General features: G+C 41.6%; 1 protein-coding gene across 3 annotated transcripts; it reads right to left on the bottom strand.

Annotated features, from left to right (window-relative positions):
- Positions 1 to 5,047: 5,047 nt before the first annotated feature.
- On the bottom strand, positions 5,048 to 21,407 carry LOC135463171 (multiple epidermal growth factor-like domains protein 10). 3 transcript variants are annotated; one of them, XM_064740487.1, is made up of 13 exons: positions 21,282 to 21,407; positions 18,473 to 18,613; positions 17,209 to 17,397; positions 15,317 to 15,523; positions 14,786 to 14,923; positions 14,103 to 14,240; positions 13,334 to 13,468; positions 12,174 to 12,311; positions 11,445 to 11,582; positions 10,773 to 10,820; positions 10,493 to 10,555; positions 9,070 to 9,257; positions 5,048 to 6,137 (listed from the first exon to the last, which is right to left on the bottom strand). In XM_064740487.1, the coding sequence occupies exons 1-13, from the start codon at positions 21,346 to 21,348 to the stop codon at positions 6,090 to 6,092; spliced, it is 1,638 nt and encodes a 545-aa protein (XP_064596557.1). In that variant the 5' UTR covers positions 21,349 to 21,407; the 3' UTR covers positions 5,048 to 6,089. The 3 variants fall into 3 exon arrangements, with proteins under 3 accessions (XP_064596557.1, XP_064596559.1, XP_064596558.1); XM_064740489.1 differs by having other exon boundaries at positions 18,473 to 18,608; positions 21,282 to 21,323; XM_064740488.1 differs by lacking the exon at positions 10,493 to 10,555.
- Between the last annotated feature and the right edge of the window lie 5,739 nt (positions 21,408 to 27,146).

Genomic DNA, 27,146 nt, shown 5'->3' with positions numbered 1-27,146 from the left:
GCTACCCTAAAATGCATGTTCATTGAGATTCCATATTTCGTATTGTAGTCTGCAAAAGGTAAGGGTTTCATATTATAATCATCATGACACAAAGATCATTTCTAATCGTATAACTACAGTCAGTTCTAGAAAGATACGGTTTTGAAGTTACTGGGTAATGCAGCGTAATAACATGTGAGAAAGCTCAGTTAACTTCAAATGCTGTCAAGACCATTAATACCAATTTTTTGCCGTTAAATCCATCAAGCCTGACGACGTGATTTATCTCAAAGTGGTTGTTCTTTTTTTTACTTTGTTTGCTGACTTTACAGCGTCTAAAATATTCAAAATATTACCTCGACATCAAAGGCCTTGTTTTGGAAAAACAAATCAAAATTCGATGTAATGATTGTCGTAATTTGACAAAAATTTTTTTAATCCACCTAGCTTCCGGACGATTGCTAAAGATTTTGTATCATTCCGCATAATCGTCTGGGTTTCCGATATATTTAACATTTCTGATGGTTTTGATTGTAACAATTTTTTTTTCTACTCTGCAGACGTGTAAGCTATAATTCCACTACTGCAATATAAGACAGTGGAGGAAAACCCAGTATTAACCACCATACTGTCTGAGAACGACATTTTGTGCTCCCTGATCTAAAATATCTATAAGACATAGAATGACAGTTATTGTTCCTTTACCAGGCTTACTATGTTACCTTTATAAAACTTTCAGTTCAGTCCATTGGAAATCACCCCATTACATGAAACACGTTTGTTAAAAACTTCTCTTCTGCTTGGTAATTATGATTGATACATAACTGAATAATCTGTTTTTTTTTTATTTATTTATTTATTTATTGACCTTTTGCTTGTATGGTGTCGATCAATTGCTACGAACAGATATGACCACCATTTTGGTGGAAGACACGTGATCCTCAGCTGACGTTAGACTGTGCAAACCATCCAGGGCTTAGTTTGACTGAATAAGCTATCTTTTGGTAAAAATGTCATCGAGTATAAATGCAAATGGTGGATATGTAATGGAACTCACGCGCCGAGATATGTTGGAAAAGCATCAGAGGATTCATAACGAACTGTCAGAGTGAACCAAAAATGATGCACTGGGAAGGTCATGGGATTCACATTCAAGTCGGCTGTAAAGACATTTAAACGTAAACTTTGTTAACGGGAACTATGTTTATGTTCATGTATGTTTACTCCTTTTTTTGTTTTTATGACATACTCCAGAGTATGTCTCTTATACGACATGTGGTCAGTATTATGGTTCTAAGAAACCGGACAGAGGGTGAGGCGGGGTGGGCAAATCCTCGACCATTCTGGAACAGGCTGGTTACATCTTTCAACGGACGACCGTACATGAAGCCAGCCTGAACTGTATTTGAACTAACAGCGCAGCGCTGGCACGCTAAGCCCTAGGCCATGGAGCCCCACTATGTTCATGTACATACAAAAGTCTCGGGACATAGACTGAAATTAGGTTGTAAAGCCATTCATCATTTAGATGGTCAGTGCAAACCAGTTGTGATGTACAAGGAGAACTCGGGGATGGAGGGGCGGGGAGTGTTGCACAGATGCAAACAGGGTGGTAGGACATTTCCACGCTTTAATATCTTGGAATATATGTGTCGAAACGGATATTTGTATATCAGCCATCAAGCAATATGGACGTCCCAGGTCAATACTCACTACAAGATTCAAAAAGTATACAAAGCACGAAATTAGGACGGAGTCATGCAAAGAGGAGCAGCCAACAGTTTTCATTGGAGTTTATAGACACAAGTTATGGTCTGGTAGATTGAGTGAAAGCAGTATTAAAACCGCGTAACTTACTGGTTAATAAGTTATCGATATTGATTTATTTATTTGTTTATTTGATTGGTGTTTTACGCCGTACTCAATGTACTATTGATTCTTACTAATATACTAATATTTCACTTATACGACGGCGGCCAGCATTATGGTGGGAGGAAACCGGGCAGAGCCCGGGGGAAACCCACGACCTGTACTTTAATTGCACGTTCCCTTTGATGTATATTTTTTGTGTAGAAATTTGTTTCCTTTACGTACTAGAGTATTATTTGCCGACATAACGTAACGTATCATACTGGTGATTTTATAGTTGATATTAAGTGTAATTTCGTTCACTTCACCCGTGGTAGTATTGAGAATTCCGTACTCAGTGACAAGTAGGTACAGGCGATTGTTTCTCTATGTTAGGATTGACGGTAACATTAACATGGTAATGTGTTATGGTAAATGTATGGTGGGTATGCATGACCATCACCTGTCTGATGAGCCATCCCGAAAACGTAAACTAAGGAAGCTCGTATTTTCATGGTAATATTTTGGACTATTCACTTTGGTAATTACTCCGCTGATTTGTCGTGGTTATACACACACAGTAGACTAGTGATTGGTGGAAAGAATGTTAAATGATATTTGGTTAGTTGGTGGAGGATAGTACCAGTATTACATAATATTTTGTTAATTATATGTTTCACTGCTGTTACAGAGTCCGGTTCCACAAAACCATATCTGACTTAAGTCAAAATTTGAAGTACGATCTCAAAGCTTATTTGGGGGGTTTAGAAATTAAAATTTTGTACCCCTCATCAGTGTTATCTTAAGACAAATATGTTCAGATTTCAACTTTCAGCACCAAAAACTAAGCATCGTACAAAGTTTTTAAATTTTGACTGGTCAAAAAGAGCTTTGTGGAATCGGCCTCAGAGCTCTACCGCTGGAGCCTGTAAAATCATACCCAGTAGCCAAGCCTGTAAAATCATACCCAGTAGCCGAGCTTGTAAAATCATACCCTGTATCCGGGCCTGTAAAATCATTCCCAGTAGCCAAGCCTGTAAAATCATTCCCAGTAGCCGAGCTTGTAAAATCATACCCTGTATCCGGGCCTGTAAAATCATTCCCAGTAGCCAAGCCTGTAAAATAATACCCAGTAGCCCAGCCTGTAAAATCATACCCTGTAGCCGAGCATTTAAAATCATACCCAGCAGCCGAGCCTGTAAAATCATACCCTGTAGTCTAGCCTATAAAATCATACCCAGTAGCCACTGTAATTTTTGGTTAGGGCATATAAGCAACACTACGATTGTAGAAATGACAACTATGCTTCTGTCACGCCTATACATTTGACGACTACATCCAAACTCAGATAAATAGACATATTGTGTCAGAAATAAAACGTGTACGTGTACCTGTTATCAATGTCATTGGTCTTGTTACGCTTCAACCCTTACATCAACAACACCATGTAGTAGGAACAGCCTAGGGTGACGCAATAGTGTAACTTTAAAGATTTATGATAAAGACAATGATGCCATTTTTAAATTTAAATTTGCATGCGTGAGATATGTTCTAAGGAGTTTGTCCACCAATCGACGGATATTTTCGGAAATAACTAAAGCGTTGATCTTAAAGGCTTAGCGGGAAAACATTATTCCCGCAACTTCTCCCCGTGTGTACTACATCCGTACACAGAGTTAGTTAGAAAATCATCCTCATGTGTATTGTGATACAAATACACAGTGACGACAATGGACAATTTTTACCCCTGATGCCACCTTGAGTGGATACACTGCTGACTATGATGAGAACGGATTCGTCGTCTTCTCCGGTGTTGTACAGAGGGAAGCAAATCTAGTATCCCATTAGACTACTGCGTCCTTTGCCCCTATGAATAACAATATCAGTTATTTCAGTAGGTACCAATAATTCAATAATAATTTTTGTTTTATGAGTTAGTGTATTCAACCGAAAATCATGCACCTCTACATCTACATGTACCTCTGAATGGCACTGGAACGCCGTGAAATGATCTCTGTGGCTTATATATCAACATCGATATGTCCTATCTCATATGACGTTTTCAGCACGAAATGTCGTGATAACTTGCATTACACGGGAGTTGGGTGCTAATTTTCACTCAACAGCCTATGTTTTAACCTAGCTTATCACATTAATTATCTGTTTTATTGAAATTCTGCATTGGAAATCGTGTCCCAATTCGCAGATACTTAACGTAAACACAATGGAGAAACAGAAAATGCCAAATAGAAAGTGTTACTTTGAAATGTTGTCATTTTATTGGCAGTGCAAATCAGCTGCAAACTCAAACTTCAAAAGCCACTATTAGTGACGGTGTGCTAACTTGATCACAAATGCTCTGCTGTGGTGAGTGTAGCTGCGCGCATCCTGAAGTGCGAATGTCATGTATTTGCAATTGAAGATAGCCCCGTTTTCTCTTCTGCGCTTTATCAGTTTCATTGGTAGATAAATCCGGAGTGCCCAGTGTAAACCACTGACATTTAAATTACTACATAGTTGCCATATAAATGGATTTACTTTCCATTTCATTGATTCTTTAACACGATGTTGAATAATGTGTTTTTTAGTGAAAGGATCCGGATTGCGCGGAGAATACCGTCAATTTTTGGCAAGTTACTGATGCACCTCTTCACGTGCGATGTGCTTATAAACAGCACCACAAGCGTATGGGCCTCTCACTGTCATCCACTCACAAGGAATATTGAATGATACTGTTTATGAGCAAATAAAAAATAGCAGAGACCGTTGAAATCCACCACACTTCCCCAGGTACAGTATGAAAGAAAAATCAGTAAAATAGCGGACGAAGAAACGGGATCTGGATGATCTCTGCCGTCAAATAGATTTTGTCATCCAGTAACTCAAAATCGATGTAACGAAACAGCCTAGGAAGGGATTCCAAAATAGTAATAATTTCACAGAGGGAAACACCCGCTTTCAATCATGTGAAATTTGCTCTGGCGTCTGCGGACGGTTAGCTACACAGATTTACGGGAAAGACCCAAAAGTACTGGGCACAGTTCTTCAAAAGTTTGTGAACAGTTAAATAAACTGTAGACAAATTGGCTTTGTATTAGAACAAGACTTTTTTGTTAAGATTTCATCCTGGCTCCAGTTTTGAGGCTAGTCAGAAAGCAGGACAAACAATTTCTGGTTATACTTTATTTATTAGATAAAGAATATCCGTAGTAAAGCGTTCTTTTATAACTTCATGTAAATATAATTATACATATTTATATACAGATAAGCAGGTACAAGATAGCATAAGATGTAAAGGCGCATTTCACAATCTAGTTACCACACTGACAAAACATTAAATTTCACACAATAAAACTGAGTGACAAACACTTTCATCACGTCTGTATTTTCCCCACATATACGAACAACACTGACTGACTGCCAAACGGTCACTGTTTAAACAGTTAGGCAGCACCTGTCTCTTGAAATTTGTACAGCATACCGTTTTACAAATCTGTCGTAATTTTTTTACCTGGCGTAACTTCCATGACAACGTTTACTACACCATTGTATACATCACCATGGTAAATGCGTTTGACGCACAGTTTCGTCAGCTTTGAAAACGCACTCATGGATGTAAAGCCCATTTTGCATGGCCACGTGTTTCTTACCTGTATAAGATGGAAGGAAATGCAACTCCGAATATTGAAGCCGTGATATCCAATTATATTTTGGCAACTGATACATGATTTCTGGATTGTCGCACGACCAGGATAGACAGAATATAGAAAGATAATAAGACTTCTTTACTTTAAGTTGTATTTATGTTACCTTCTTTATATTTTCTACAAAACTGACCTGCGGAAACGCTGTCTTCACTGTACGTTGTCATGGAAATTATGCTAAGCGTAGTTTGCCAAAACTTCGTAAGACAGGTCGTAGGACGAGTTCATTTTCTTACGTGGTTAAAGCTGTGTATATGTTTTCTTGAGAATGAAAAAACAAATGGGTGACAAACGAAATAGTCAAACCTTTGGTTATATATAAGTGTGCAGAAACCCGAGATAAAAGCTTTCGTATCTCAATAATATATTTCCGTAAGATAAATACTCTGGTTAATCAAAGATTTTCGAGCAAACATTTCTCAGGAATGGCTTGTTCGCAGGAAACTGTAATTATGTTAGAATTTCATCACCTTGGCCGGCTTTCCCCAAATTACTAAATGTACACTTTAGTGCAGACCCTAGGCGCCGGTTCAGATCAGTCATCAAATTCGCCTGATCCTATTTCGTATTTTCGTAGATCTCTGAGCTTCTTTCTCTTCGTGGCACCTGGAGAAAAAAGACAAATCTTATAAATCTGTGACACGTGAGGATAACTTAATCTTGACATCTTTCATTTCTGTGAAAAACCAGATTTGTTCAATTCCCAGCTGAATGCTAACGTCACACTTGTCTATCCCACACTCAAGGTTACATTTGTCTATCCTACACAGACGTTACATTTGTCTATCCTACACAGACGTTACATTTGTTTATTCTACACAGACGTTACAATTGTCTATCCTACACAGACGTTACACTTGTCTATCCTACACAGACGTTACATTTGTCTATCCTACGCTCACTTTACATTTGTCACTCTTTCACTCACGTCACATTTATCTAACTTACGCTCACGTTACACTTGTTTATTCTACGCTCACGTTATATTTGTCTATCCTACACTCACGTTACACTTGTCTATCCCACGCTCACGTTACACTTGTCTACCCAACACTCACGTTACATTTGTCTATCCTACACTCACGCTGCATTGGTCTCTCCTACACAGACGTTACATTTGTCTATCCTACACTCACAATACATTCGTCTATCCTACACTCACGTTACACTTGTCTATCGTACGCTGACGTTTCACTTTTGTCTATCCTACGCTCACGTTACATTTGTCTATCCTAAACTCATGTTACATTTGTCTAACCTACGCTCACGTTACACTTGTCTATCGTACGCTCACGTTACACTTGTCTATCCTACACTCACGTTACACTTGTCTATCCTTCACTCATGTTACATTTGTTTATCGTACACTCACGTTACACTTGTCTATCGTACGCTTACGTCACACTTGTTTACCCGACACTCACGTTACATTTGTCTAACTTACGCTCACGTTACATTTGTCTATTCTACCACTCACGTTAAACTTGTCTATCGTACGCTCACGTTACACATGTCTATTGTACTCTCACGTTACATTTGTCTGTCCTACACTCACGTTACACTTGTATATTGTACGCTCACGTTACACTTGTCTATCCTACACTCACGTTACATTGGTAAAATCTACGCTCACGTTACACTTGTCTATCTTATACTTACACTGCATTTGTCTAACAACACGCAGACGTCACATTTGTCTATCCCACGCTGAGGTCACATTTGTCTATCTTACGCTCAAATCGCCTTTGTATATCCTACACTCAAAATAGATGTGTGTACCATCTCCACATTTGTCTAATCTACGCTCCGATAACATTTACTTTCTTTACACGCATATAGCATGTGGTGTTCCTAACACTCACATAACATTTGTTGTTCCTCAGAAAAAATAGTGTTCCTTACACTCACATAACAGTTGCTGCTCCTTACACTCACATAACATCTGTTGCTGGTACCTACACTCACAAAACAGTTGTTGCTTCTTACACTCCCATTACATTTGTTGCTCCCTACACTCACATAACAGTTACTGATCCTTACACTCACATGACAGTTGCTGCTCCTTCCACTCACATAGCATTTGTTGCTCCTTATACTCACATAAATGTTGCTGCTCCTTACATTCACATAACATTTACTGTTCCTTACACTCACATAACATTTACTGCTCCTTACACTCACATAACAGGTGTTGCTCCTTATACTCACATAACATTTACTGTTCCTTACACTCAGATAACATTTGCTGCTCCTTACACTCAGATAACATTTGTTGCTCCTTACACTCACATAATATCTGTTGCTGGTCCTTACACTCGCATAACAGTTGCTCCTACTTATACACACATAACAGTTGCTGCTCCTTCCACTCACATAGCATTTGTTTCTCCTAACACTCACATAACAATTGCCGCTCGTTACACTCACATAACATTCACTGTTTCTTTCACTCAGATAACATTTGTTGCTACTTATACTCACAAAACATGTGTTGCTCTTTACACTCACACAACATGTGTTGCTTCTTACTCTCACATAACATTTGTTGCTCCTTACACTCACATACTGAGCAACAAATGTTATGTGAGTGTAAGAAGCAACAACTGTTTTGTGAGTGTAGGTACCAGCAACAGGTGTTATGTGAGTGTAAGGAGCAGCAACTGTTATGTGAGAGTAAGGAACATTAGACAAATGTGGAGATGGTGCACACATGTAATGTGAATGTAATCTTCCTTACACTCTAATAACAGTTGCTGCTCCTTACACTCACATAACATTTGCTGCTCCTTACACTCACACAACAGTTGGTGCTCCTTACACTCACATAACATTTGTTGCTCCTTGCACTAATATAACATCTGACGCTTCTTATACTCACGTAACATTTGTTGCTGCTCCTTACACTCACATAGGATTTGTTGCTCCTTACACTCACACAACATGTGTTGCTCCTTACACTCACATTACAGTTGCTGCTCCTTACACTCACATAATATGTGTTGCTACTTACACTTATATAACATTTACTGTTCCTTACACTCACATAACATTCGTTGCTCTTATCCTCAGAAAACATTTGTTGCTCCTTACACTCAAATAACATTTGTTGCTCCTTGCACTAATATAACATCTGTCGCTTCTTAAACTCACGTATCATTTGTTGCTGCTCCTTACACTCACATAGGATTTGTTGCTCCTTACACTCACACAACATGTGTTGCTCCTTACACTCACATAGGATTTGTTGCTCCTTACACTCACATAATATGTGTTGCTTCTTACACTTATATAACATTTACTGTTCCTTGCACTCACATAACATTCGTTGCTCTTATCCTCAGAAAACATTTGTTGCTCCTTACACTCACACAACATGTGTTGCTCCTTACACTCACATAGCAGTTGCTGCTCTTTACACTCACATAACATTTTCTGTTCCTTACACTAACATAACATTTGTTGTCTCCCGATAATGAGATCATTGTTTGTGTATATCAACATACATATGCATGAGCTGAACGTTAAGATTCAGACTTACCTGGGCGGAATCATAATGTGACTTGATCTCTTGTTGAAATCTTATGTACCAGCGCCGTCCCTTGACAGTGGAGATAACAGCATAGATCATCAGCACGAGGGAAATCCCCGCCAGCACACACACTCCCGCCAGAAGACCAGTGGATGAAGCTTTGTTTGATTCAGGCCTCCCTTTGATACTAGCCGTCTCTAGAATGAAAAAAAAAACAATACAAGGCTTTTGATTGGTCATTCCGCTACAGATAAACCACAGCATTCGCCAAAGAGGCAAATAATACAGCCGGACGACCCGATTTTGTCTGTTATACTGACAGATACAAATTTTAGACATGTAACAATGGTAACGGTTATGTACCTTAATTATACAATAGTAATATACAAGATTGCGGGGTCTTTGAGGTGGGAAATATGCCGGTCTGTTCTGCATGAAAAAAGAAGGAAAAGTATATGTAGTGTGAAAGGCAACGATAATTTATTATCTATCTCTATGCCTGTTGTTGTATTTAAGCCTTATATATCTATAGGGGCCTCCGTGGCTCAGTTGATTACCGCGCTAACGCAGCGTGATAACCCAGAGTCCTCTCGCCAATGCGATCGCTGTGACTTCAAGTCCAGCTCATGCTGGCTTCCTCCCCGGCCGTAAAGGGGAAGGCTTTCCAACAACATGTGGATGGTTGTGGGTTTCCCTTTGGCTATGACCGGTTTCCTCCCACCATAATGCTGGCCGCCGTCGCATAAGTGAAATATTCTTGAGTACGGCATAAAACACCAATCAAATAAATAAATAAATAAATCTGTATCTATACGTGCTGTTGTATTTAAGCCTTTAATCTTTATACTTGTTACTGTATTTAAGCCATCTATCTCCATACTTGTTGGTGTATTTCCTCTGACAGAACACATCAGAAAGCACGAAATACAAGTCTCTACAGTATGGTCTGAAGTTTTAAGGAAATAGGAATAACAAGCGCTGCTTAAGTCCATTATACACCATTTATTACACATGTTTAGACAAACTGGGCATTACGAAAAATAAAACAATCACACGAATCAACGGCACCAGTGACTAAAGGCGGAAACAAATAAAAGAGCCACAAACTGGTTAGAAGTGCGGAGAGGCCCAAGATAAAAGCTACAGTAAATCCATTATACATTTCCCTAAGATAGCTGTTCAGATTATTCAAGAGTTTGCAAAAAAGTTACTCTGTATTGGCTTCTCCTCAAAAGAAAACTGTTTTTATAACTTTGTTCCCTCTAAAGGCTTTCCCCAAATTATTTCAATGTGTATTACAGTGTAGATCAGAATACGTCTGATCCTAGTTCATATTTCCGTCGTTCTCTTGATGCGAATTAAATGTTTCACAGTCCATATCCACGAAATGACAGCATGAGAGATCATTATTTTGGTACAGTCGTCACGTTACCTTTGTTTTGGGGAGATTTGGCCCAAATTAGTGACCTTCTATTCGTCCTGAAGTAGATTTGCACTGTAAAGCATGTATTGTAGAATTTAGGATAAATAACATTTGTTGCCTGTATTTAACTGTGAAGTTACAGTCAAGTATTAAAGTGGAACACATATCACTAAGTTATTTTGCTGTAAAATTAGTCAAGTTTCAAAGTATAACACATAGTACTAAGTTATTTTGCTGTAAATTTACAGTCAAGTTTTAAAGTGTAATTTATATTACTAAGTACACGTACCGTTTTTATTCGGCTCTGGGGTATGAACATTTATTGTGGATCCTGAAACTGTAAAGTTAAAAACGATTATTGATTGATTCATCGATTTATCTGATTCGTGTTTTACACTGTAATCACGAACAATTCACTTATACAATGGCTGACATCATTACGATGGGAGGAAACTGGGCACTGCCGTCAGGAATCCCATCCCCAGATCAATGACAAACCGTCGGAGAGGAAGCCAGCATCAACTGGACATGAACTCACAACAATCCCAACGGTAACAGGCCCCTGGGCTGTCGTGCTGCGCCGGAACGTTAACCACTAGGCCACGAAGGCCATAAAAGTGATTGAAGGATAAAGGATATGAAGATAAGAAAACAAGGTGATGGATTGTGATTCATTGCGGTTTCTCATTCACCGCCTTGTAACATATCCTACTCGGGATTGAGCGTACTTACAATGTAATGATACCCACAATTACATTTTGCCCAACTTTTATATCTTTGTGCTTAACTTGGATAGACACTTTGGTCATTGTCAGAATCCGGGCCAGTGCTCCCTATTTTTCGCCAGGCCAACATTCGTAGTCATATTAGAAAAAAACCCCCAAAAAGAACAACACTTTTTACACGTAGTGTACGTTTATATCCACCCAGCCACATTCATAGACATGACAGAGAACCTCACCTTCTTGACAATTATCTCCCTTGTATCCAGCAGCGCAGCGGCCTTCGTCACATGTTCCGTTGACATGGTTACACGAGATGGCGTGCTTACAGTGACATATGTACTGACATTTCTCTCCGAACCGGCCAGTCGAACATTCTGGTGTAAACAAGATTTTCAGACATTCACACCAATAATCCTAATGGTGCACACGATTGGGTGATAACTCGCACTATTTCTGGATCGTCAAGGTTAAAAATGTTGATAATTAATCTCTTCTTGCCTCACCTTTGTCAAGTAGTAGACACGCAAACTTTGACAGGTTGGTACCATGCTTGGCCTTTCCTTGTAGTCCCAATTGAATACAGCTTGGTACAGCTCAGAAACAGCTTGGTACAGCTCAGAAACAGCTTGGTACAGCTCAGAAACAGCTTGGTACAGCTCAGTTACTGCGTGGTACAGCTCAATATAACCATTTTTAAATTTTTTTTTAAGAATTAAACTGTAATTCTAGTATTAAAAAACAGCGAAAGCTTCGATAGTAAATATCTGGACCAAACATGAGCAATGTCTCATAAATCTATGGGTAATAAATACAACGATCATTCTCCCGCATTGTCCGGTATTTGCCAGAACCATTGTGAGCCATGACAAAACAGGTATCGTTCTCTGAAGTCTAGTGTGTGAACTTCCACTTCTGCCCTCCCCCCTCCACCCACCTCCAACACCACTTGACAGATAGTGACGTACCTCTGTTACAATATGATCCTGTGTACCCTGCTTCACAGCCCAGTGCATCACATCTTCCGTGCTCTTTGTTACACGAGGTCAGGTTTTTGCAGTGACAATCTCCTGCGCAGTTCCTCCCATATTTTCCGACCTCGCAATCTTGAACAGCAAAAGAAAAATGAGGTCTTCATACTAGCAGTAATAAATCAATAGCCCTTTCTTTAAAATACTGACATGTACTTGTAGACAATATGTGAAACAGGGTTACAAAATCTCAGATGATATCTTATGTTTACAACTGGCTATTGAGCAGGTTGTGACCGAGATGTAAAAGACCCTAGATGTTCAATCGCTATGAGGTGCGAGTACAAACCCCATAGTTGGTAGAGAGTTCGTTTCGGGAGTGGTAGATCCAGGGTCAATCCTGGGTTGAGTCATACCTTAAAAAAGAAACCTTAAAAAGAGGAAGTTGTAACTTGCTCCCTTGACGTTCAGCATGAAAGGGAAAGTGCATCGACTTGTTGACCCGTATCAGTATAATGGCTCGGGCGAAGCGGCTTACTTGCCTTCGGTAAGGCGTCTCAGTGAAACAGCACTAGATGGAAGAGCGGTGGAAATCCGTCCTGCAACAAGGAGGTACATTACATGCACACTTGGGATTCCTTCGTCGTCATATGAGTGAAAAATTGTTAAGTACGATGTTAAACCCCAAGCACTCACTCAAACCCTATTTTTGCATGGACGGAAGTTTGCTCACTCTCTCCTTCTCATTGTTCTTGGAGCCCCAGGGGAGCCTTATGAGTGCCTTTACCAATTCTTCCTGCCCCCAGTGTGTATCCTGCGGTGATATGCATGTCGCAAAGTCCAAACGAGTGGGACATCGCCCTTTTCCTATTTCCTGTATGGTCTCGCTAGCACAGGTGCAAAACAGCGTTGTGGTGAATTGTAACGAATGATCTAATTTTCTGGACATATTTTCAGCACACCTCCGCCTAGTATAATGTACGGGGTTAGTATTCCTCACGGTTCTGTCCAGCGTGTAGTACAACATAGATGTAGAACATGGAAGGGTACGCTTAAACATTTCAATTCTCGGAAGAGGTACAGCCAGCAAATTTTCAGTTTCAGATCTGAGCTGTGGCACTAGTTTACCCTCTCAAAGGTGAATTAAATCTCTGTACCTTCCTGACAATTGTCTCCCTTGAATCCGGCTTGGCAATCCCCCGCACACTGTCCAGTCTCCTTGTCACAATTGTTGACCGGGTAACAGTGACACTTTCCTTCACAGCCCTCTCCAAACTCTCCGGAACTGCAGGCTAGAAAAAAGTCATGGAAAGTTATATAAAAAAAGAAAATTTCATGGGATTAAAACAATGTGAAAGTCTCTTTTTTTCATTTTCCAGTGAGAATAATACAGTTTTCTTAATGTTCAAGGGTCCAAGGGACACTAACAAGGTGACATCCCTCAATTGCGTCGAAGTGTTGTATATTTAAATATAGTTTGTCTGTGTAGTTTGTCTGACATCGTCTGCGACAGCGAATGTCTACCCGTTTTCGTGACAACATGTAGTAAATAATTTGTCATTGTCTACTGAGCTGTCATGGAAAAACTGGTTTTGTAGCCAGAGGGTGTACTGGTTCTGTAGCCAGAGAGTGTCCTATTTCTTTCTTTCTTTGGTTTTTTTTTATCTTATTCACACTAGGAAAAAGCCGGGGAAAATTCTAGTTCATCTCTTCTGTCTGGGTGGGACTGACCGCTATCAGCTGTTTGTCAATTCTGTTCCGGTTAGGAACTTGACTGAAGTTGTCAGAGAGGACGATGGTCAGCCGGACGGGAGCGTTTGGGGTTCGCAGATTTAGGGACAGTGATGTGAGGTCAAACGTTAACTTGTATCTACATGGGAAATTAATTGTGGACTGTGACCATATAACAATGTAGAAATAGTCTACCTCGCTGACAGTTGTCTCCCTTGAACCCGACAGCACAACCCTGGTCGTCACAAGTCCCGTCCACTTTGTCACACGATGCAGTGTTTTTACAGTGACAGATACTCTGGCATTGTCGACCAAATCTACCAGCTAAACATTCTGACAATGGAAAAAGCAAAGAAAAATAAAGAAAGAAAAAAAGCAAAACATTGAAAAACAGTAACAAAAAAGTATTTTTCTGTACCGTAGGCTCCGAAAACAGAAATTCCAATGTCTTTATGTTTCAGAAGATTCGGATTCCGCGCCAAGAAGCAATCTTTCTTATCCCACTACTGCAATATCGACCACGTCTCAAATTGAAAAATGAAAAATGTACCCTTGTCACGTTGAGTTAACATTGCGTATAAAACCAAATAGAAGAGATGACATTTTGACAATTTGATTAATTATCTAATTCTCTAATATTTCATTTTATGTGATGGTGGTCTTCATCTGGTTGAAGGGAAACGGTCTGGAGTAGGCTTCATCCCCACGACCATCCGCTGGTTGCTGTCAGACCTTCCAACATACGACATGTGAGTAAGCCAGCGTGCACAGGGATCGCATTGGTGAGAGGCCCCAAGGCCATTGTGCTGTGCTAGCACGCTAATCTCTTGACCACGAAGGCACCCAATATTCATTTTTAAAGAAAGATAGACCAATACCTGAATAACAGTCAGTTCCGTTGCGTCCATCCGGGCATCCGTACGGGCACGCCCCTGTTACCCCGTTACACCTTGTGGAAGCAGACTGACAGTTACACAGACGATCACACTCGCTTCCGAACCAGTATTCTCCACATACTGTTTTATCAAAATGACAATTGTGATCTATTTAAGTGACTCAGTCACAGAAAATTACAAAAGAAAAGGACAAATAAAGTGATAATACACATGAAATCACCCCAGTCATAAACATTTCAGCCAGTTATCTCCCCTGTCGAACTGAGGCAAGGCAATACAATTATTGACCTCTGATATACATGCACACATTTTCAAATGACAAAAATAAACTGGGATTTGAAAGCATCCTTCTGTTAACCTACAACAGATGAGTAGCTCGGAATTTGAAGATTAATCAGATGTGGCACAGGTCACCACGCAACTCTGCAGAGCTTTCTCAGAAAGTCTCAAAGACACAGTGTAACTGTATGTCGATCGTGCAGGTTTAATTTCAAATAATTGAGTCATACTCACCGTATACTTCCATTTCGCGGATGGCAAGGCTCGTGGTCTTGGGAACGAGCAGTTTGATGTAAAGACCAGTCAAAGGCTGTGTACAGTTAATGACGTACTCCGATTTTCCTATAGCCGTGGTATCTCTGTAGCACAGTTTGGAGTTAATGAAATCAGACGACGCGCTGACGTAGATCTCGAAACCGGATAGGTCATTGAGGTCTGTAGCTGCAAAACGATCAAATTTAAATAGCTTATACCAGAGATTTTTGGCAAAAAAGGCGCGTGTAAAAAAGATATTCAGCTCTCCATTTCGCGCGTCTGTTGCATTAACCATCGATCACAATGAAAGTTGTTGAGCAACTTTCCCATAAAATGCTCCAAGAGCGTAGTGAAAGCTTCTAGTTGCTCTATTCACAAGTGCTCTGATAAAAGCTTCCACTCCAACCAATAACACTGTTCTGTCCTGCCTATCTGCCTATATATTTTTTGAAAAGACATTCCATTTGACTACACCAGACGAAGCTGAAAGCTACTATCAGCGAAAGCTCTTGATATTTCGCTAGTCTCTACCGCTTTTGAGTACCTTTATGTAGACTAATAGAGCTCCACTCAAATTCGGGTTGTACAAAGGCTGATGCTGTGTGAGCAAACAAGACAGTGGTTGTTGAATTACTGCGCAGTAATGAGTATGGCGAGTTTTTTTTTTTCATTCAGACGCTAGCGCCCATGCATGACGAGTCCTTATGACTCACTGCCACAACACTCAAAAAATCATTCAAGATTTTAACAGGAAGTCTTGTCTGAGCGTTGCCAGAATGTATTCTGCTATTGCAGCAGATTGTTCTGTTAAATAAAACAGACATATTCTAATAATTCAGCATTAAACAATCTCCCGTGAGAAAGTCTGTCTGCAACCTGCGGATGGTCGTAGGTTTTCCTCTGGGTCTGCCCGGTTTCCTCACACCATAAAGATGGCTGCAGTAGTATAAGTGAAATATTCTTGAGTAAGGCATAAAAACACCAATCAAATAAATAGTAATTAATAATGAATCTATCAGAGTAACAGGATATTTCGTTGAATATGGCCGAATTTTATGTTGTAATCACAGAATACCTTCTAGCAACTCTCAGACAACGGACATTCTGTTACAATTAACAGATTAATTATTTGTGCGCATATTCCTGCGTTAGCATTATGGTGGGAGGAAATTGGCCAGGACTCGGTGGAAACCCACCACCATCCGCAGGTTAATGGTAGACCTTTCCACGTACGGCAGGAGAGGAAGCCAGGATGAACTGGACTCGAACTCACAGAGACCGCATTGGTGAGAGGCTCCCGGGTCAGTACTCTGCGCTAGCGAGTTAACCAACTGAACCACGGAGACCCACTGTGTGAGGTAAAGTGGGACGACTCCTTGTGACATCCAACCATTACGCTCAGAAATTAATCTGTTAGCTTCAACAGAAAGTCTGTTGTCTGGGTGATGCTAGAATGCATTCTGTTTTCGCAGCGTATTGTTCTGCTAAATATAACATAAATATCCTATTAATTGGATAAGACTAGCAGGATATAGTCTACAACATTATATAAGAATATATTGTAGCATCACTCAGACAACAAACTTTCTAACAGATTCATTTTTCTTAGTGTATACATTAGTGTTTGTGTGCGCTGGACAAGGTATGATGTTTCTTGACTCAGTTTTATACATGTATATACCGACACTCAAGAATGGTTTCCTACATGATACACAGAGAAAGGTCAAAATGGTAGTGAGGGTTAAAATTTCATACCCAGAGTGAATTTCAAATCACCTGAAAAACGATTTTGTTTCCTATAATATATATATATATATATATATATATATATTTAGATAGATATAAAGGCTACATAATGTAAGCGCACATACCTCCATTGTATATCTGGATGGTGTGAATGGGATGTCTGGAGCTCGTTGCTGTTACTGTCACGGACGGGTTAGCCTCGATTGCAGAACGAAATACAGAGGTTAGATCCCCGTCAAAGGCCAGGTTGTCACTGTTAGACACTGATAATTCACTACTTGAGTCCACTTTTGTTGCTTTGTACACAATATTTTCTGTAGAAGATAAAACTAGTTATAGAGTAAACACCCAAAACACGAAAAAGGGAGGTGTGGAACTAAGGCATCTGGCCCTATATATTTTGTGGTTAGACATACTAAAATAATGAGGGGCCTCCGTGGCTCAGTCGGTTAGCGCGCTAGCGCAGCGTAATGACCCAGGAGTCTCTCAACAATGCGGTCGCTGTGAGTTCAAGTCCAGCTCATGCTGTCTTCCTCTCCGGCCGTAAGTGTGAAGGTCTGCCAGCAACCTGCGGATGGTCGTGGGTTTCCCCCGGGCTGTGCCCGGTTTCCTCCCACCATAATGCTGGGCGCCGTCGTATAAGTGAAATATTCTTGAGTACGGCGTAAAACACCAATCAAATAAATAAATAAATACTAAAATACTACTAAACTACTATCCTTTGGTTGGTGATTTACGCCGCTCTAAACAGTATTTCGTTTATACGCGTGCGGTGAGATAAAACCGGAGTTTAGTGCAGGTTTAACCAACAACCGTCCGAATGTTGATATGAAAATAAAGAAATTGAACACTGTCCAGGAAAACAGTGTGATTAAAATAATAATTTAGAATGTTTTCAACCGATTAAAATAGTTTTAAAACATCAGATTCTGTGGTGATCTGTTGTGCCCCAGACGGTGTAAGTGACATACATATTTCTTTCGCGAAATGGTTCATTCAGCCAATACATTCATAGGTCTATACGTATATGCATTTAGGACGATGATATCAAGCGTTTTATGCGAGATAAGTGGTAAAACATAATGTGACGTCACTGGTCCGAATACGGTCAGACAAGGCCATCGTAGATTCCAAAGTTTCAAATGCATATTTCTTAGTTGAAACAATTGTAAAAAAAAAATCAAACTATTTTTGTCGTCAGTCTTTAATGGTGTTTGCCTGTGAATACGCCATGCAGAACTCGGGGATTCAAGTCACACTACAAGCCTGTGTACAGGTTTTTTCATACTTTACGTGAGATGTGCAGTGGACCTGAACCAAGCACACCATTACCTTCCAAACAGTGTATCTGGTATTTTCTTGAGGTCTATATAGCAGATACCTACTCACGTTTCTGACACGTGGGACCGCTCCACCCGGGCCGACATCCCAGACTCCCACAACCCATCACATGCACAGGCAGACAGACATCAGAGGAGGTTCCACACCGACATGTTAACGAGCAAGGGGGCGTGTGGGTGTTACACTGACCTAGGGATAGATTGATTGGTTAATTGATTGATTGCGTGATTGGTTGGCTGGCTGATTGCAAACGATAGCATTCCTTGTTACCTTTTATTCTGCACGTCACTTCACTGTACTACGGGTGGTATTCAATGCATGCACACGTGCTACATACGCAAAGGACCCTATTAAATTGGTTAAAGCCGAGTGTCTGTCAGTAACAACACTGTAAAAACTATTTGTGTGCCAATACTGCGCAGTATATTGGGCATGGCGAAAATGCACTCCCACATATTTCTATGAAATAGCAATTTAATTTGACACATCAACAATAACTTCTGCTGAAGTCGCTCACAATTTGTCTAACAGTGGTATACCTATCATGTGCAAATTTGCATTCAATCGAGTAGGACACATGCAATGAGGTTTCACACCGAGCCTTGGGCAGGGAATTTCTTAATCTCTTCCCCATCCCGTCCACTGTTCACGAATTCTTGTTCACAAAAATCGGTCGACGACACTCTCTTGACAACGAATAGAAGATTGCTGTATTTAAATCAGGATATCGAAAATTTCTCCTGTAGGTAAATGGAAAGAACGGATGTGACGTAATTGTAATAGGCGACTGGCATTATGGTCTTTAGGGTCAATTTAAGAATTTAAGTATTTAATTCCAGATTAAGAGTTTAAAAAAATAAAAAAGAGTTTTCAGCAGTCTATCTAGGGGTAAAAATAAATATTTATATCAGTTTAAGTTCTTATTTATATATTTATTTGATTGGTGTTTTATGCCGTACTCAAGAATATTGCTTCCATAAGCGAACTTTATGGTTGGGCTGTCAACTTTATGTTGTCACCTTTATGGTGGGGAAATTCCGGTATTGGCCGAAAAGGTGAAGTAATCGACAGCCTTGGTTCTTTTTCAAGGTCCATTTGTTCAATGCATTTATGGCCCTTAATGGAGATGCATTTTGAATAATGGAATGAAGCAATGTATATGTGTCAACTGGCAAAAAGCCAAAGTAACCTCACTTTTCCAATTATGGTTAGAAAACGCCATAGTAGAATTCAAAGTTTTGAATGAATTTTACCAGGTCGAAACATGCTCTGGATAAATAAATCAAACAATTTTCCTGGAGCAATATTTAATTTTCTTTCATCTGACATGTACTTCACGCTGGTGTGTTTGCCTTTAACATCGTCCAAGCGGAGCTTACGAATCAGCGGTAGTATCGATATTTGTTTTACACAAGAAGCATCACGACGAAGGTATTAAAGCCTGTTCTTCTCAAAACAAAATGTAGAAAAAGTGAAAAACAAGGCATATTTCATGCTGCAGTTCTCTTTCACTCAGCGGATATAAATTTTAGACAGTTTTAGTTAACGTCAGGCTGAGCAGCATTGCAGATATGTCTGAATATAAAGTCGTGTCGCGTAGGAACGTAAATGTATTATATTAGCAAAAGTGATATTGCGATATTTCCTATTACCTATATATAATTCATAAAAACCAATCTAAATCTGTCAAGTTCAAATCCCTTCATAGTGAGGCGGTGTAATATACCTGGAGATAAACGTAACAGCCGGTGCGCGTATGCACGTGTACATGCTTTACCTCACTGCCACCACTGGCAAGTTTTATATAGAAATTTGGAACAACGCCGAGGTAACTGGAGTCGCGGTGATTTGGCAGGAAGTGATGTCAGAAAATACAAAATCTGTGTCTCATCTTTAAATTATATTATTATATGATGCAGAATCATTTTCTTTATCACATACATGCAAACATAATCAGAGGGACACCCGAGACATTTTTATTGATGAATGCTGATTAAATAGTTCCTCACGAGGACACAAGGGGAAGTCTGAACAAGACTACGTTCAAAGGTCAAGCGTGGCTAGTAGCGGCGGTAATGTAAACCGAACATAGTAGTATTCTAAATTGTTGTTAATGGTGAACAAGGAACTTCGGATGACCACATCAGATACTATACCCTAGCAGCCCCTTCGCGCAAGAGACATATAACACGTCTACTTGCACTAACTTTCATGGAAGCTCATCGAAAACTGAAACACATAGGGATGCAAAGGAACGGACAGTATATGTCATTCCCTATCATATGCTGGGACGCAAAGGGGTTTAGGAAATATCAATAAAACGTAAAAATATTACGTACATCGACAAGCATGTAAGAAAGACACCAGCGAGAAACCTTGAAACTCACCAAATGATGAGAGAGTCTCGGGCCACTGTGCTGCACTAGCACACAAACCACTGGGGCGCTGATGCCTGTTCACAAGGATATTGTACATGTTTTGGCGCTTTATTCACGTGATGGTGGTTTAACGCCGTACACAGGGATGTTTCAATTTTCAAAAATGGAGCGGGGGTCATTTTTATGGGAGGATAATGAGAGTTATAGTGCTGTTTAGTGGATGTGAAATGCTACTCAATGAATGGTTAGACTGCGCAAAGGGCCACACGGATGTCAACCGCGAGAATGTTAAAACAATTTACTCGCTAGTCACTGTCAATATACAAAAATCCACCTCCAGTTTTTTTTGGTTAGTTCAGCTTACGGATATTCCCCCGGTGAAACACACGTGTATTTACATCTACAGATATAGAAAAGGGCAAATATTGAATTATACTCAGAAAGGAAAGGCAGATAGAATATCGAGCTATTTTACTCACCTGAAACATTCGATGAAATCATAATGAAAGTAAAGATCAACGTCTTTAAAAAGAATATATTCGCCATGTTTTGACACTGTGAGAATACGGTGGTATTACGACAACACAGAATCAGTCAGCAATGTGAGATGCAATCATACGCCCAGGCGTTACACCAGCCTAATATCTTTCAGGGTGAAATAAGAAACAGGAAGTTAGCCAGCTGCAATTGAGCTAGTGTATTCACTATACAAATACCCTGGACTAGCTAACTACAATACTGTTGATTTAAAAGTATCTCAAACCTGAAACATAATCCTCCTGAATAACCTGAGAAGTCACGCACGGGGAAACGTTTTACATTAAAAACTATTTTAAATTCCTATGAAAACGATACAACTATAGCAATCACAGCGAGTAATTGTGAACAAATTTATTAATTAAAGAATAGGAACAAGGCGAAAAACATGAACATAGTGGACTGAGTGTTTGGTGGTGGTGGTGGGGGGGCAGTGTTGAACGTGTGCTAGCTGAATGTATAACTGTATCTATTTATTCTATCCCTCAGTGGTATATTGTTTCAAACCTTTCTCCTTCTATGTACAAAAATGTTTTATATTTCTTTAAGGCGGCGGGGTATAAAATACGCTTGCCCATCAATGGTCGGCTCTACCCCCCCCCCCCCCCCCCCACACACACACAGACACTCTCCCTCGCCCTCCTCTCCCGAACATAAACATATTTCCTCCCGCTTAGACAGTCTTAATGGTCCTCTCTAGTCGTACGTGGGAAGGTCTGCAAGCAACCAGTGGATACACCACCCACCACCACCACCATGATGCTGGTTGAAATCGCACACATGCCTTTAACTCTTTTCACAAAAAATCTAAAGACACACATGCAAGTATATTTATGCATAGTTTTAAGTGGTCTAGTAGTATACGGAAAAGGAGTTCTGGCGCACCCCCTTGGGGCCTCCCCATAACAAATAGAGGCTCCCAACCCCCATTCCCCGAACACCCTCCCCCTGGCAAATAGGGGCTCCCAGCCCCATCTCGAGGCGTAAACACACTATAGGTTCTGGCGCACTCCCCGCCTCTTCTCGTGCTGGCGGCTATCGAAATTTCTTATTAGAGGATCAATGTCATTGGGTATACGGCGCGTGCAATGAATCATCATCAAAAAGTACGAGCACTACGGGAGGAGTTATGAGGCGCTCATAGGTGTGCGACCCAAGTACCCACGGTCCCGCATTGCCTTGGAAGAATTGCAGGGGCTCCTCGACAGGTGTAAAACGGCTGGGAAGCAAGACAACAAGAACTTAACCTGTAACGAGGATGAAAAGAAACTGCAAGGCAACTGCATGCCAAAGGGCCGCAACAAATGCCGGTGGATTCTCATTGGTACCACAGAGCTCTGTGGTACGAGATGTCTGGGGGAGTACTGTGGGATTCACCTAGCCCGTCTGCGGAGGGGCCCTGGTACCCAGCCATATATTCGCTGTGACCGGGGTGTTAAGAACCGATTTCGGCTTTGCGTGGCCTGTGGATATAATAGTGTCCAGACGTGCGAAAGGCAGCGGAGGCTCAAGGTTTTCTTGGCCGAGTTCAAACGGCTGGCGGCTATCGATATTTCTAATTAGAGAGACGTTGTTATTATATATAACGCTGATATTGAATACGACGCGTACAATGAAACATCATCAACAAAAAGCACGAGCACTACGGGAGGAGTTTGAGACGCTCATAGGTGTGCGGCCTAAGTACCCACGGTCCCGCAATGCTTTGGAAGAATTGCAGGGGATCCTCGACAGGCATTAAACGGCTGTGGCTGAGTGGAAGCAACGGCAAGACAACAAGAACTCCCTCAGTAACGAGGAGTTAAAGCAAGACAACAAGAACCTCCTCAGTAACGAGGAGTTGGATGAATTGCTAGGCGGAATACAGGGTGAAAAGAAACTAGAATTCATTAACACCGGCAGGGCCATAAGGAATCTCCTCCGGGTCTGGCAGATGGGCATACCCGAAGGTGTTTGGACGGACCCCGTAGCCTTCTTAGAAGAAATTCGAGCCATTATTCGCTAGAAGAAGAGATCCTGGCACTCAACGGGGCTAAGTTCCAACTAGGCCTCAGGGTTCAGCTGCGAAAGGCCCACGCCGATGGCAGTGAAGAGTATACCAGTCCAGTACTCGGCAGAAAACAGGAGGCCCTCCTAGAGGGTGGTGACATTGACGTTGCTCTAGATAAGGCCTTCCCGTCTAGAGGCGGGTCCTACATCCCCCTACCTGCACCTGTAAGTAACAAGAAAGCAGACATCAATGTGAAGAACAAAGACGACGACTGCCTCCGATGAGCACTCCGGTCTACCTTATTTCCAGCCGCCCGGGACACTCAGAGACCAACAAAGTATCCCACCAATGATGGTCTTGACTTTAGTGGGATCGACGCCCCCACGCCCATCTCTCAGATCTCTAAAGTGGAGGAAAAGAACGACCTCACCATCAACGATTTCGGGTGGGACAAAGGCGTGATGGTGCATCGCCTCAGCAAGCAGCCCAGCGCGCAGCGACACGCCCCGAATCAATCTGCTGCTGATTGGGAAGGCAGGCAAATTCCATTAAACGTGGATAAAAGATCTCAACCGGCTCCTATTCGAAGAAAGTAAGGCACACCACTGCAAACACTTCTGCGAGCATTGTCTACATGGCTACATAAGGGAGGACCTGCTCGAGGCGCATAAGCCGGAATGCCGTGGGATTAGCCAGACGGCGGTGAGGGTGGAAATGCCCCAGGAGGGGGAATACAAGTTCACCTTTCAGAACCACCACAAACAGCTACCGGCTCCGTTCATCATATATGCCGACTTCGAGGCTCTGACCAAAAATGTTGAAGGCCCGCCGCTCAGCCCTACAGAGAGCAACACTCAAAAGACTCAGCACCACGAGCCCTGTAGTTACTGCTATGTTGTGGTGCGTTGCGACGGCCACACAAAACGCCCCGTGGAATACAGAGGCCCTAACGCGACGGAACACTTCCTCAGAGCTTTCCGGCAGGTGGAGCGGGAAATCCAAAATGTTCTAGCTAACCCTATAGCCATGAGTCCCCAGGACTGGCAGGCCCACAACAACGCCGCAACCTGTCACGTGTGTGAGAAGCCTCTAGGCGCCGATTCTGTGCGCGATCACTGCCATATCACCGGCAAGTACAGAGGCGTGGCCCATAACGTATGCAACCTAAAGTTGCGGCTGGGTCCCAAGACAGCCATACCAGTAGTCTTCCACAACCTACGGGGCTGCGACGGGCACCTCTTGATGCAAGCCATAAGTAAGGTGGAGGGCAGCATCTCCTGCATCCCCAACAACACGGAAAAGTACATCTCCTTCTCGCTGGGGCAGCTCCGCTTCATCGACAGCGTTCAATTCTTACCGACTTCCCTTGACAATCTGGTAGAGGCCAACAAACCTGAGGCTTTCCACATCACAGCCCGGTATGAGCCTGCCGAAGAAAAACGTAAGTTACTCGTGCGCAAGGGTGTCTACCCCTATGAGTATATGGACTCCTGTGAGCGCTTCGACGAGTCCAGCCTCCCACCCAAAGGGGCTTTCTACAGTAAGCTCAAAATCTCAGGCATTAGCGATGAGGACTACATCCACGCTCAACAGGTATGGAAGGTATTTGACTGCACTAATCTGGGAGACTACACAGACCTTTACTGCCGCACAGACGTGCTCCTGTTGGCTGATGTGTTTGAGGCCTTCCGGAAGACTTGTTTACGGCAGTATGGATTGGACCCCGCTCACTACTTTACAAGCCCAGGTCTCTCGTGGGATGCGCTGTTCAAGAAGACCGGGGTAGAGCTGGAGCTGTTGACGGACTATGACCAACATCTCTTCATTGAGAAGGGGCTTCGAGGAGGAATCTCCATGGTAAGTAAGCGACGCGCCAAAGCCAATAATCCGCAGGTGTAGGGATACAACCCAGAAAGTCCAAACAGCTACATCCAATACCTAGACGCCAATAATCTATATGAGTCAGTTTCTTCCAACGGGCGGCTTTCAGTGGGTAGGTGACGCGCGGCGTCTCGGTGAAACGATTGCTACCCACCCCACGACAGTCCTTCTGGTTACATCCTCGAGGTCGACCTAGAATATCCGGCCGACCTAAATAATGCACATAACGGCTACCCATTAGCTCCGGAGGGTCTGGTGGTCCAGAAGGAGTGGATGTCAAAATATCAGCACGGCCTTCTCGGCAAGAAAGCGCCTACCGAGGTCGAAAAGCTGGTCCCGATCCTCCGCAACAAGGAACGGTACGTCCTGCACTACCGAAACCTACAGCTGTATCTATCTCTCGGAATGCGCCTGACAATGGTTCACCGGGCCCTAAGATTCGCCCAGAGCCTTGGATGGAACCCTATATCAGGATGAACAGTAGGTACCAATAGTGTAGGTACCTATTGTTCAGTAGGTACCAATAATTCAATATTATGAGTTGGTGTATTTAACCAAGAAGTGATGCACTTCTTCAGGTACATGTACCTCTGAAGACCCTGTAACGCCGTCAAATGATTTCTGTTCCTTATATATCAAAACTGATAAGTCAACACATCACACCTTAATTCTTGTCCCATCACATATAAGGTTTTCAGCAAGGCGACTAAATAATATTATTTTATATAACCATGCCTCTGTCTTCTTGTACCTGTCAGAACATGCAGTCCATGTAGTTTTACCTTTCCATGAGAATCATGCGGCTTTTCTGGACCCACACCTGATTGCTTCCTACAGCCATCTTGTGACATTTAAACAACTGAATAAACATAATTTTAAAGCAGAGAGTAGGAGCAGAATGATCTACAGAATTAGTCTTCTTAAAATCGATAGTGTGTCAATATATTGTGGAGCGACAGCCTACGGAACAGACATTTGTATGCTGGTAATGGGAGCTAACTCTCTCTCTAATGAGTGGTAATTTTGTGTAGGTTATCAAGTGCCACCGATTTACGGTTTACATTGTATAAGCGAACAATTCTAGAATGTGAAACATGCAAATACGTGATATAAATGTTAAAACAAAGATGATATCACATCTTCAACCGGTGCTGCTGTCTTTCCTTGTTAAGACACTTGTGCTATGATAGTCGGGTTTAGAGGTAGAGGAAACTCGTCTGAAAAAAAAGACGCCTTTCGTCGAGTGCCCGGGAAACCATCTAACTTAAGGCCACACTTAAAGAGGCCAGACTGTATAGAGTACGTTAAGAAGATTTGGTATGTAGGAATTATAATAAAACTACGCTAGATCGATTAAGGCGTTGTGTGGAGCGTTTACTGAAGCATCTGTTATTTAGAGGTCGCGTCTGATGTATTAAATACGTGGCAAGGGTAGTGCATACGCCATTTCAAAGAAGAAGTCACTTTCGCATTTCAGACGGCCGAAATGTCGCGATAACTCGCAACACACGGGAGCTGGGTAATACGTTTCACCCAACAGCATATGCTTTATCTTAGCTTACCTCATCAAATATTTGTTTGCATTGGAAATCATGTCCCTGTTCTCAAATACATAAAAGGGAAACTGAAAATACCAGGTAGAAAGAGCTACCTTGAAATGTTGCCATTTTATTGGCAGTGAAAAGCAGCTGCAACCTCGAACTTCAAAGGCCACTGTAAGCGACTGGGTGCTAACTGCTCTGTTGTGGCGAGTGTATCTGCGCGCATCATGAAGTGCGAATGTCGCTTATTTGCAATTGAAGATAGTCCCGCTTTCAGTTCTACGCTTCGTCGGTTTCATTAGAAGATAAATCCGGAGTGCCCGCTGTAAACCGCTGAAATTCTAAATACAACATCGCTGCCATATAAATGGGTTTACTTCTCATTTGGTTGACTC

Source organism: Liolophura sinensis, chromosome 2 (genome assembly GCF_032854445.1).
Source record: "Liolophura sinensis isolate JHLJ2023 chromosome 2, CUHK_Ljap_v2, whole genome shotgun sequence".
Taxonomy (NCBI): domain Eukaryota; kingdom Metazoa; phylum Mollusca; class Polyplacophora; order Chitonida; family Chitonidae; genus Liolophura; species Liolophura sinensis.
Note: the sequence above shows the minus strand (reverse complement) of the source record. Positions and strands in the feature narration are given on the sequence as shown.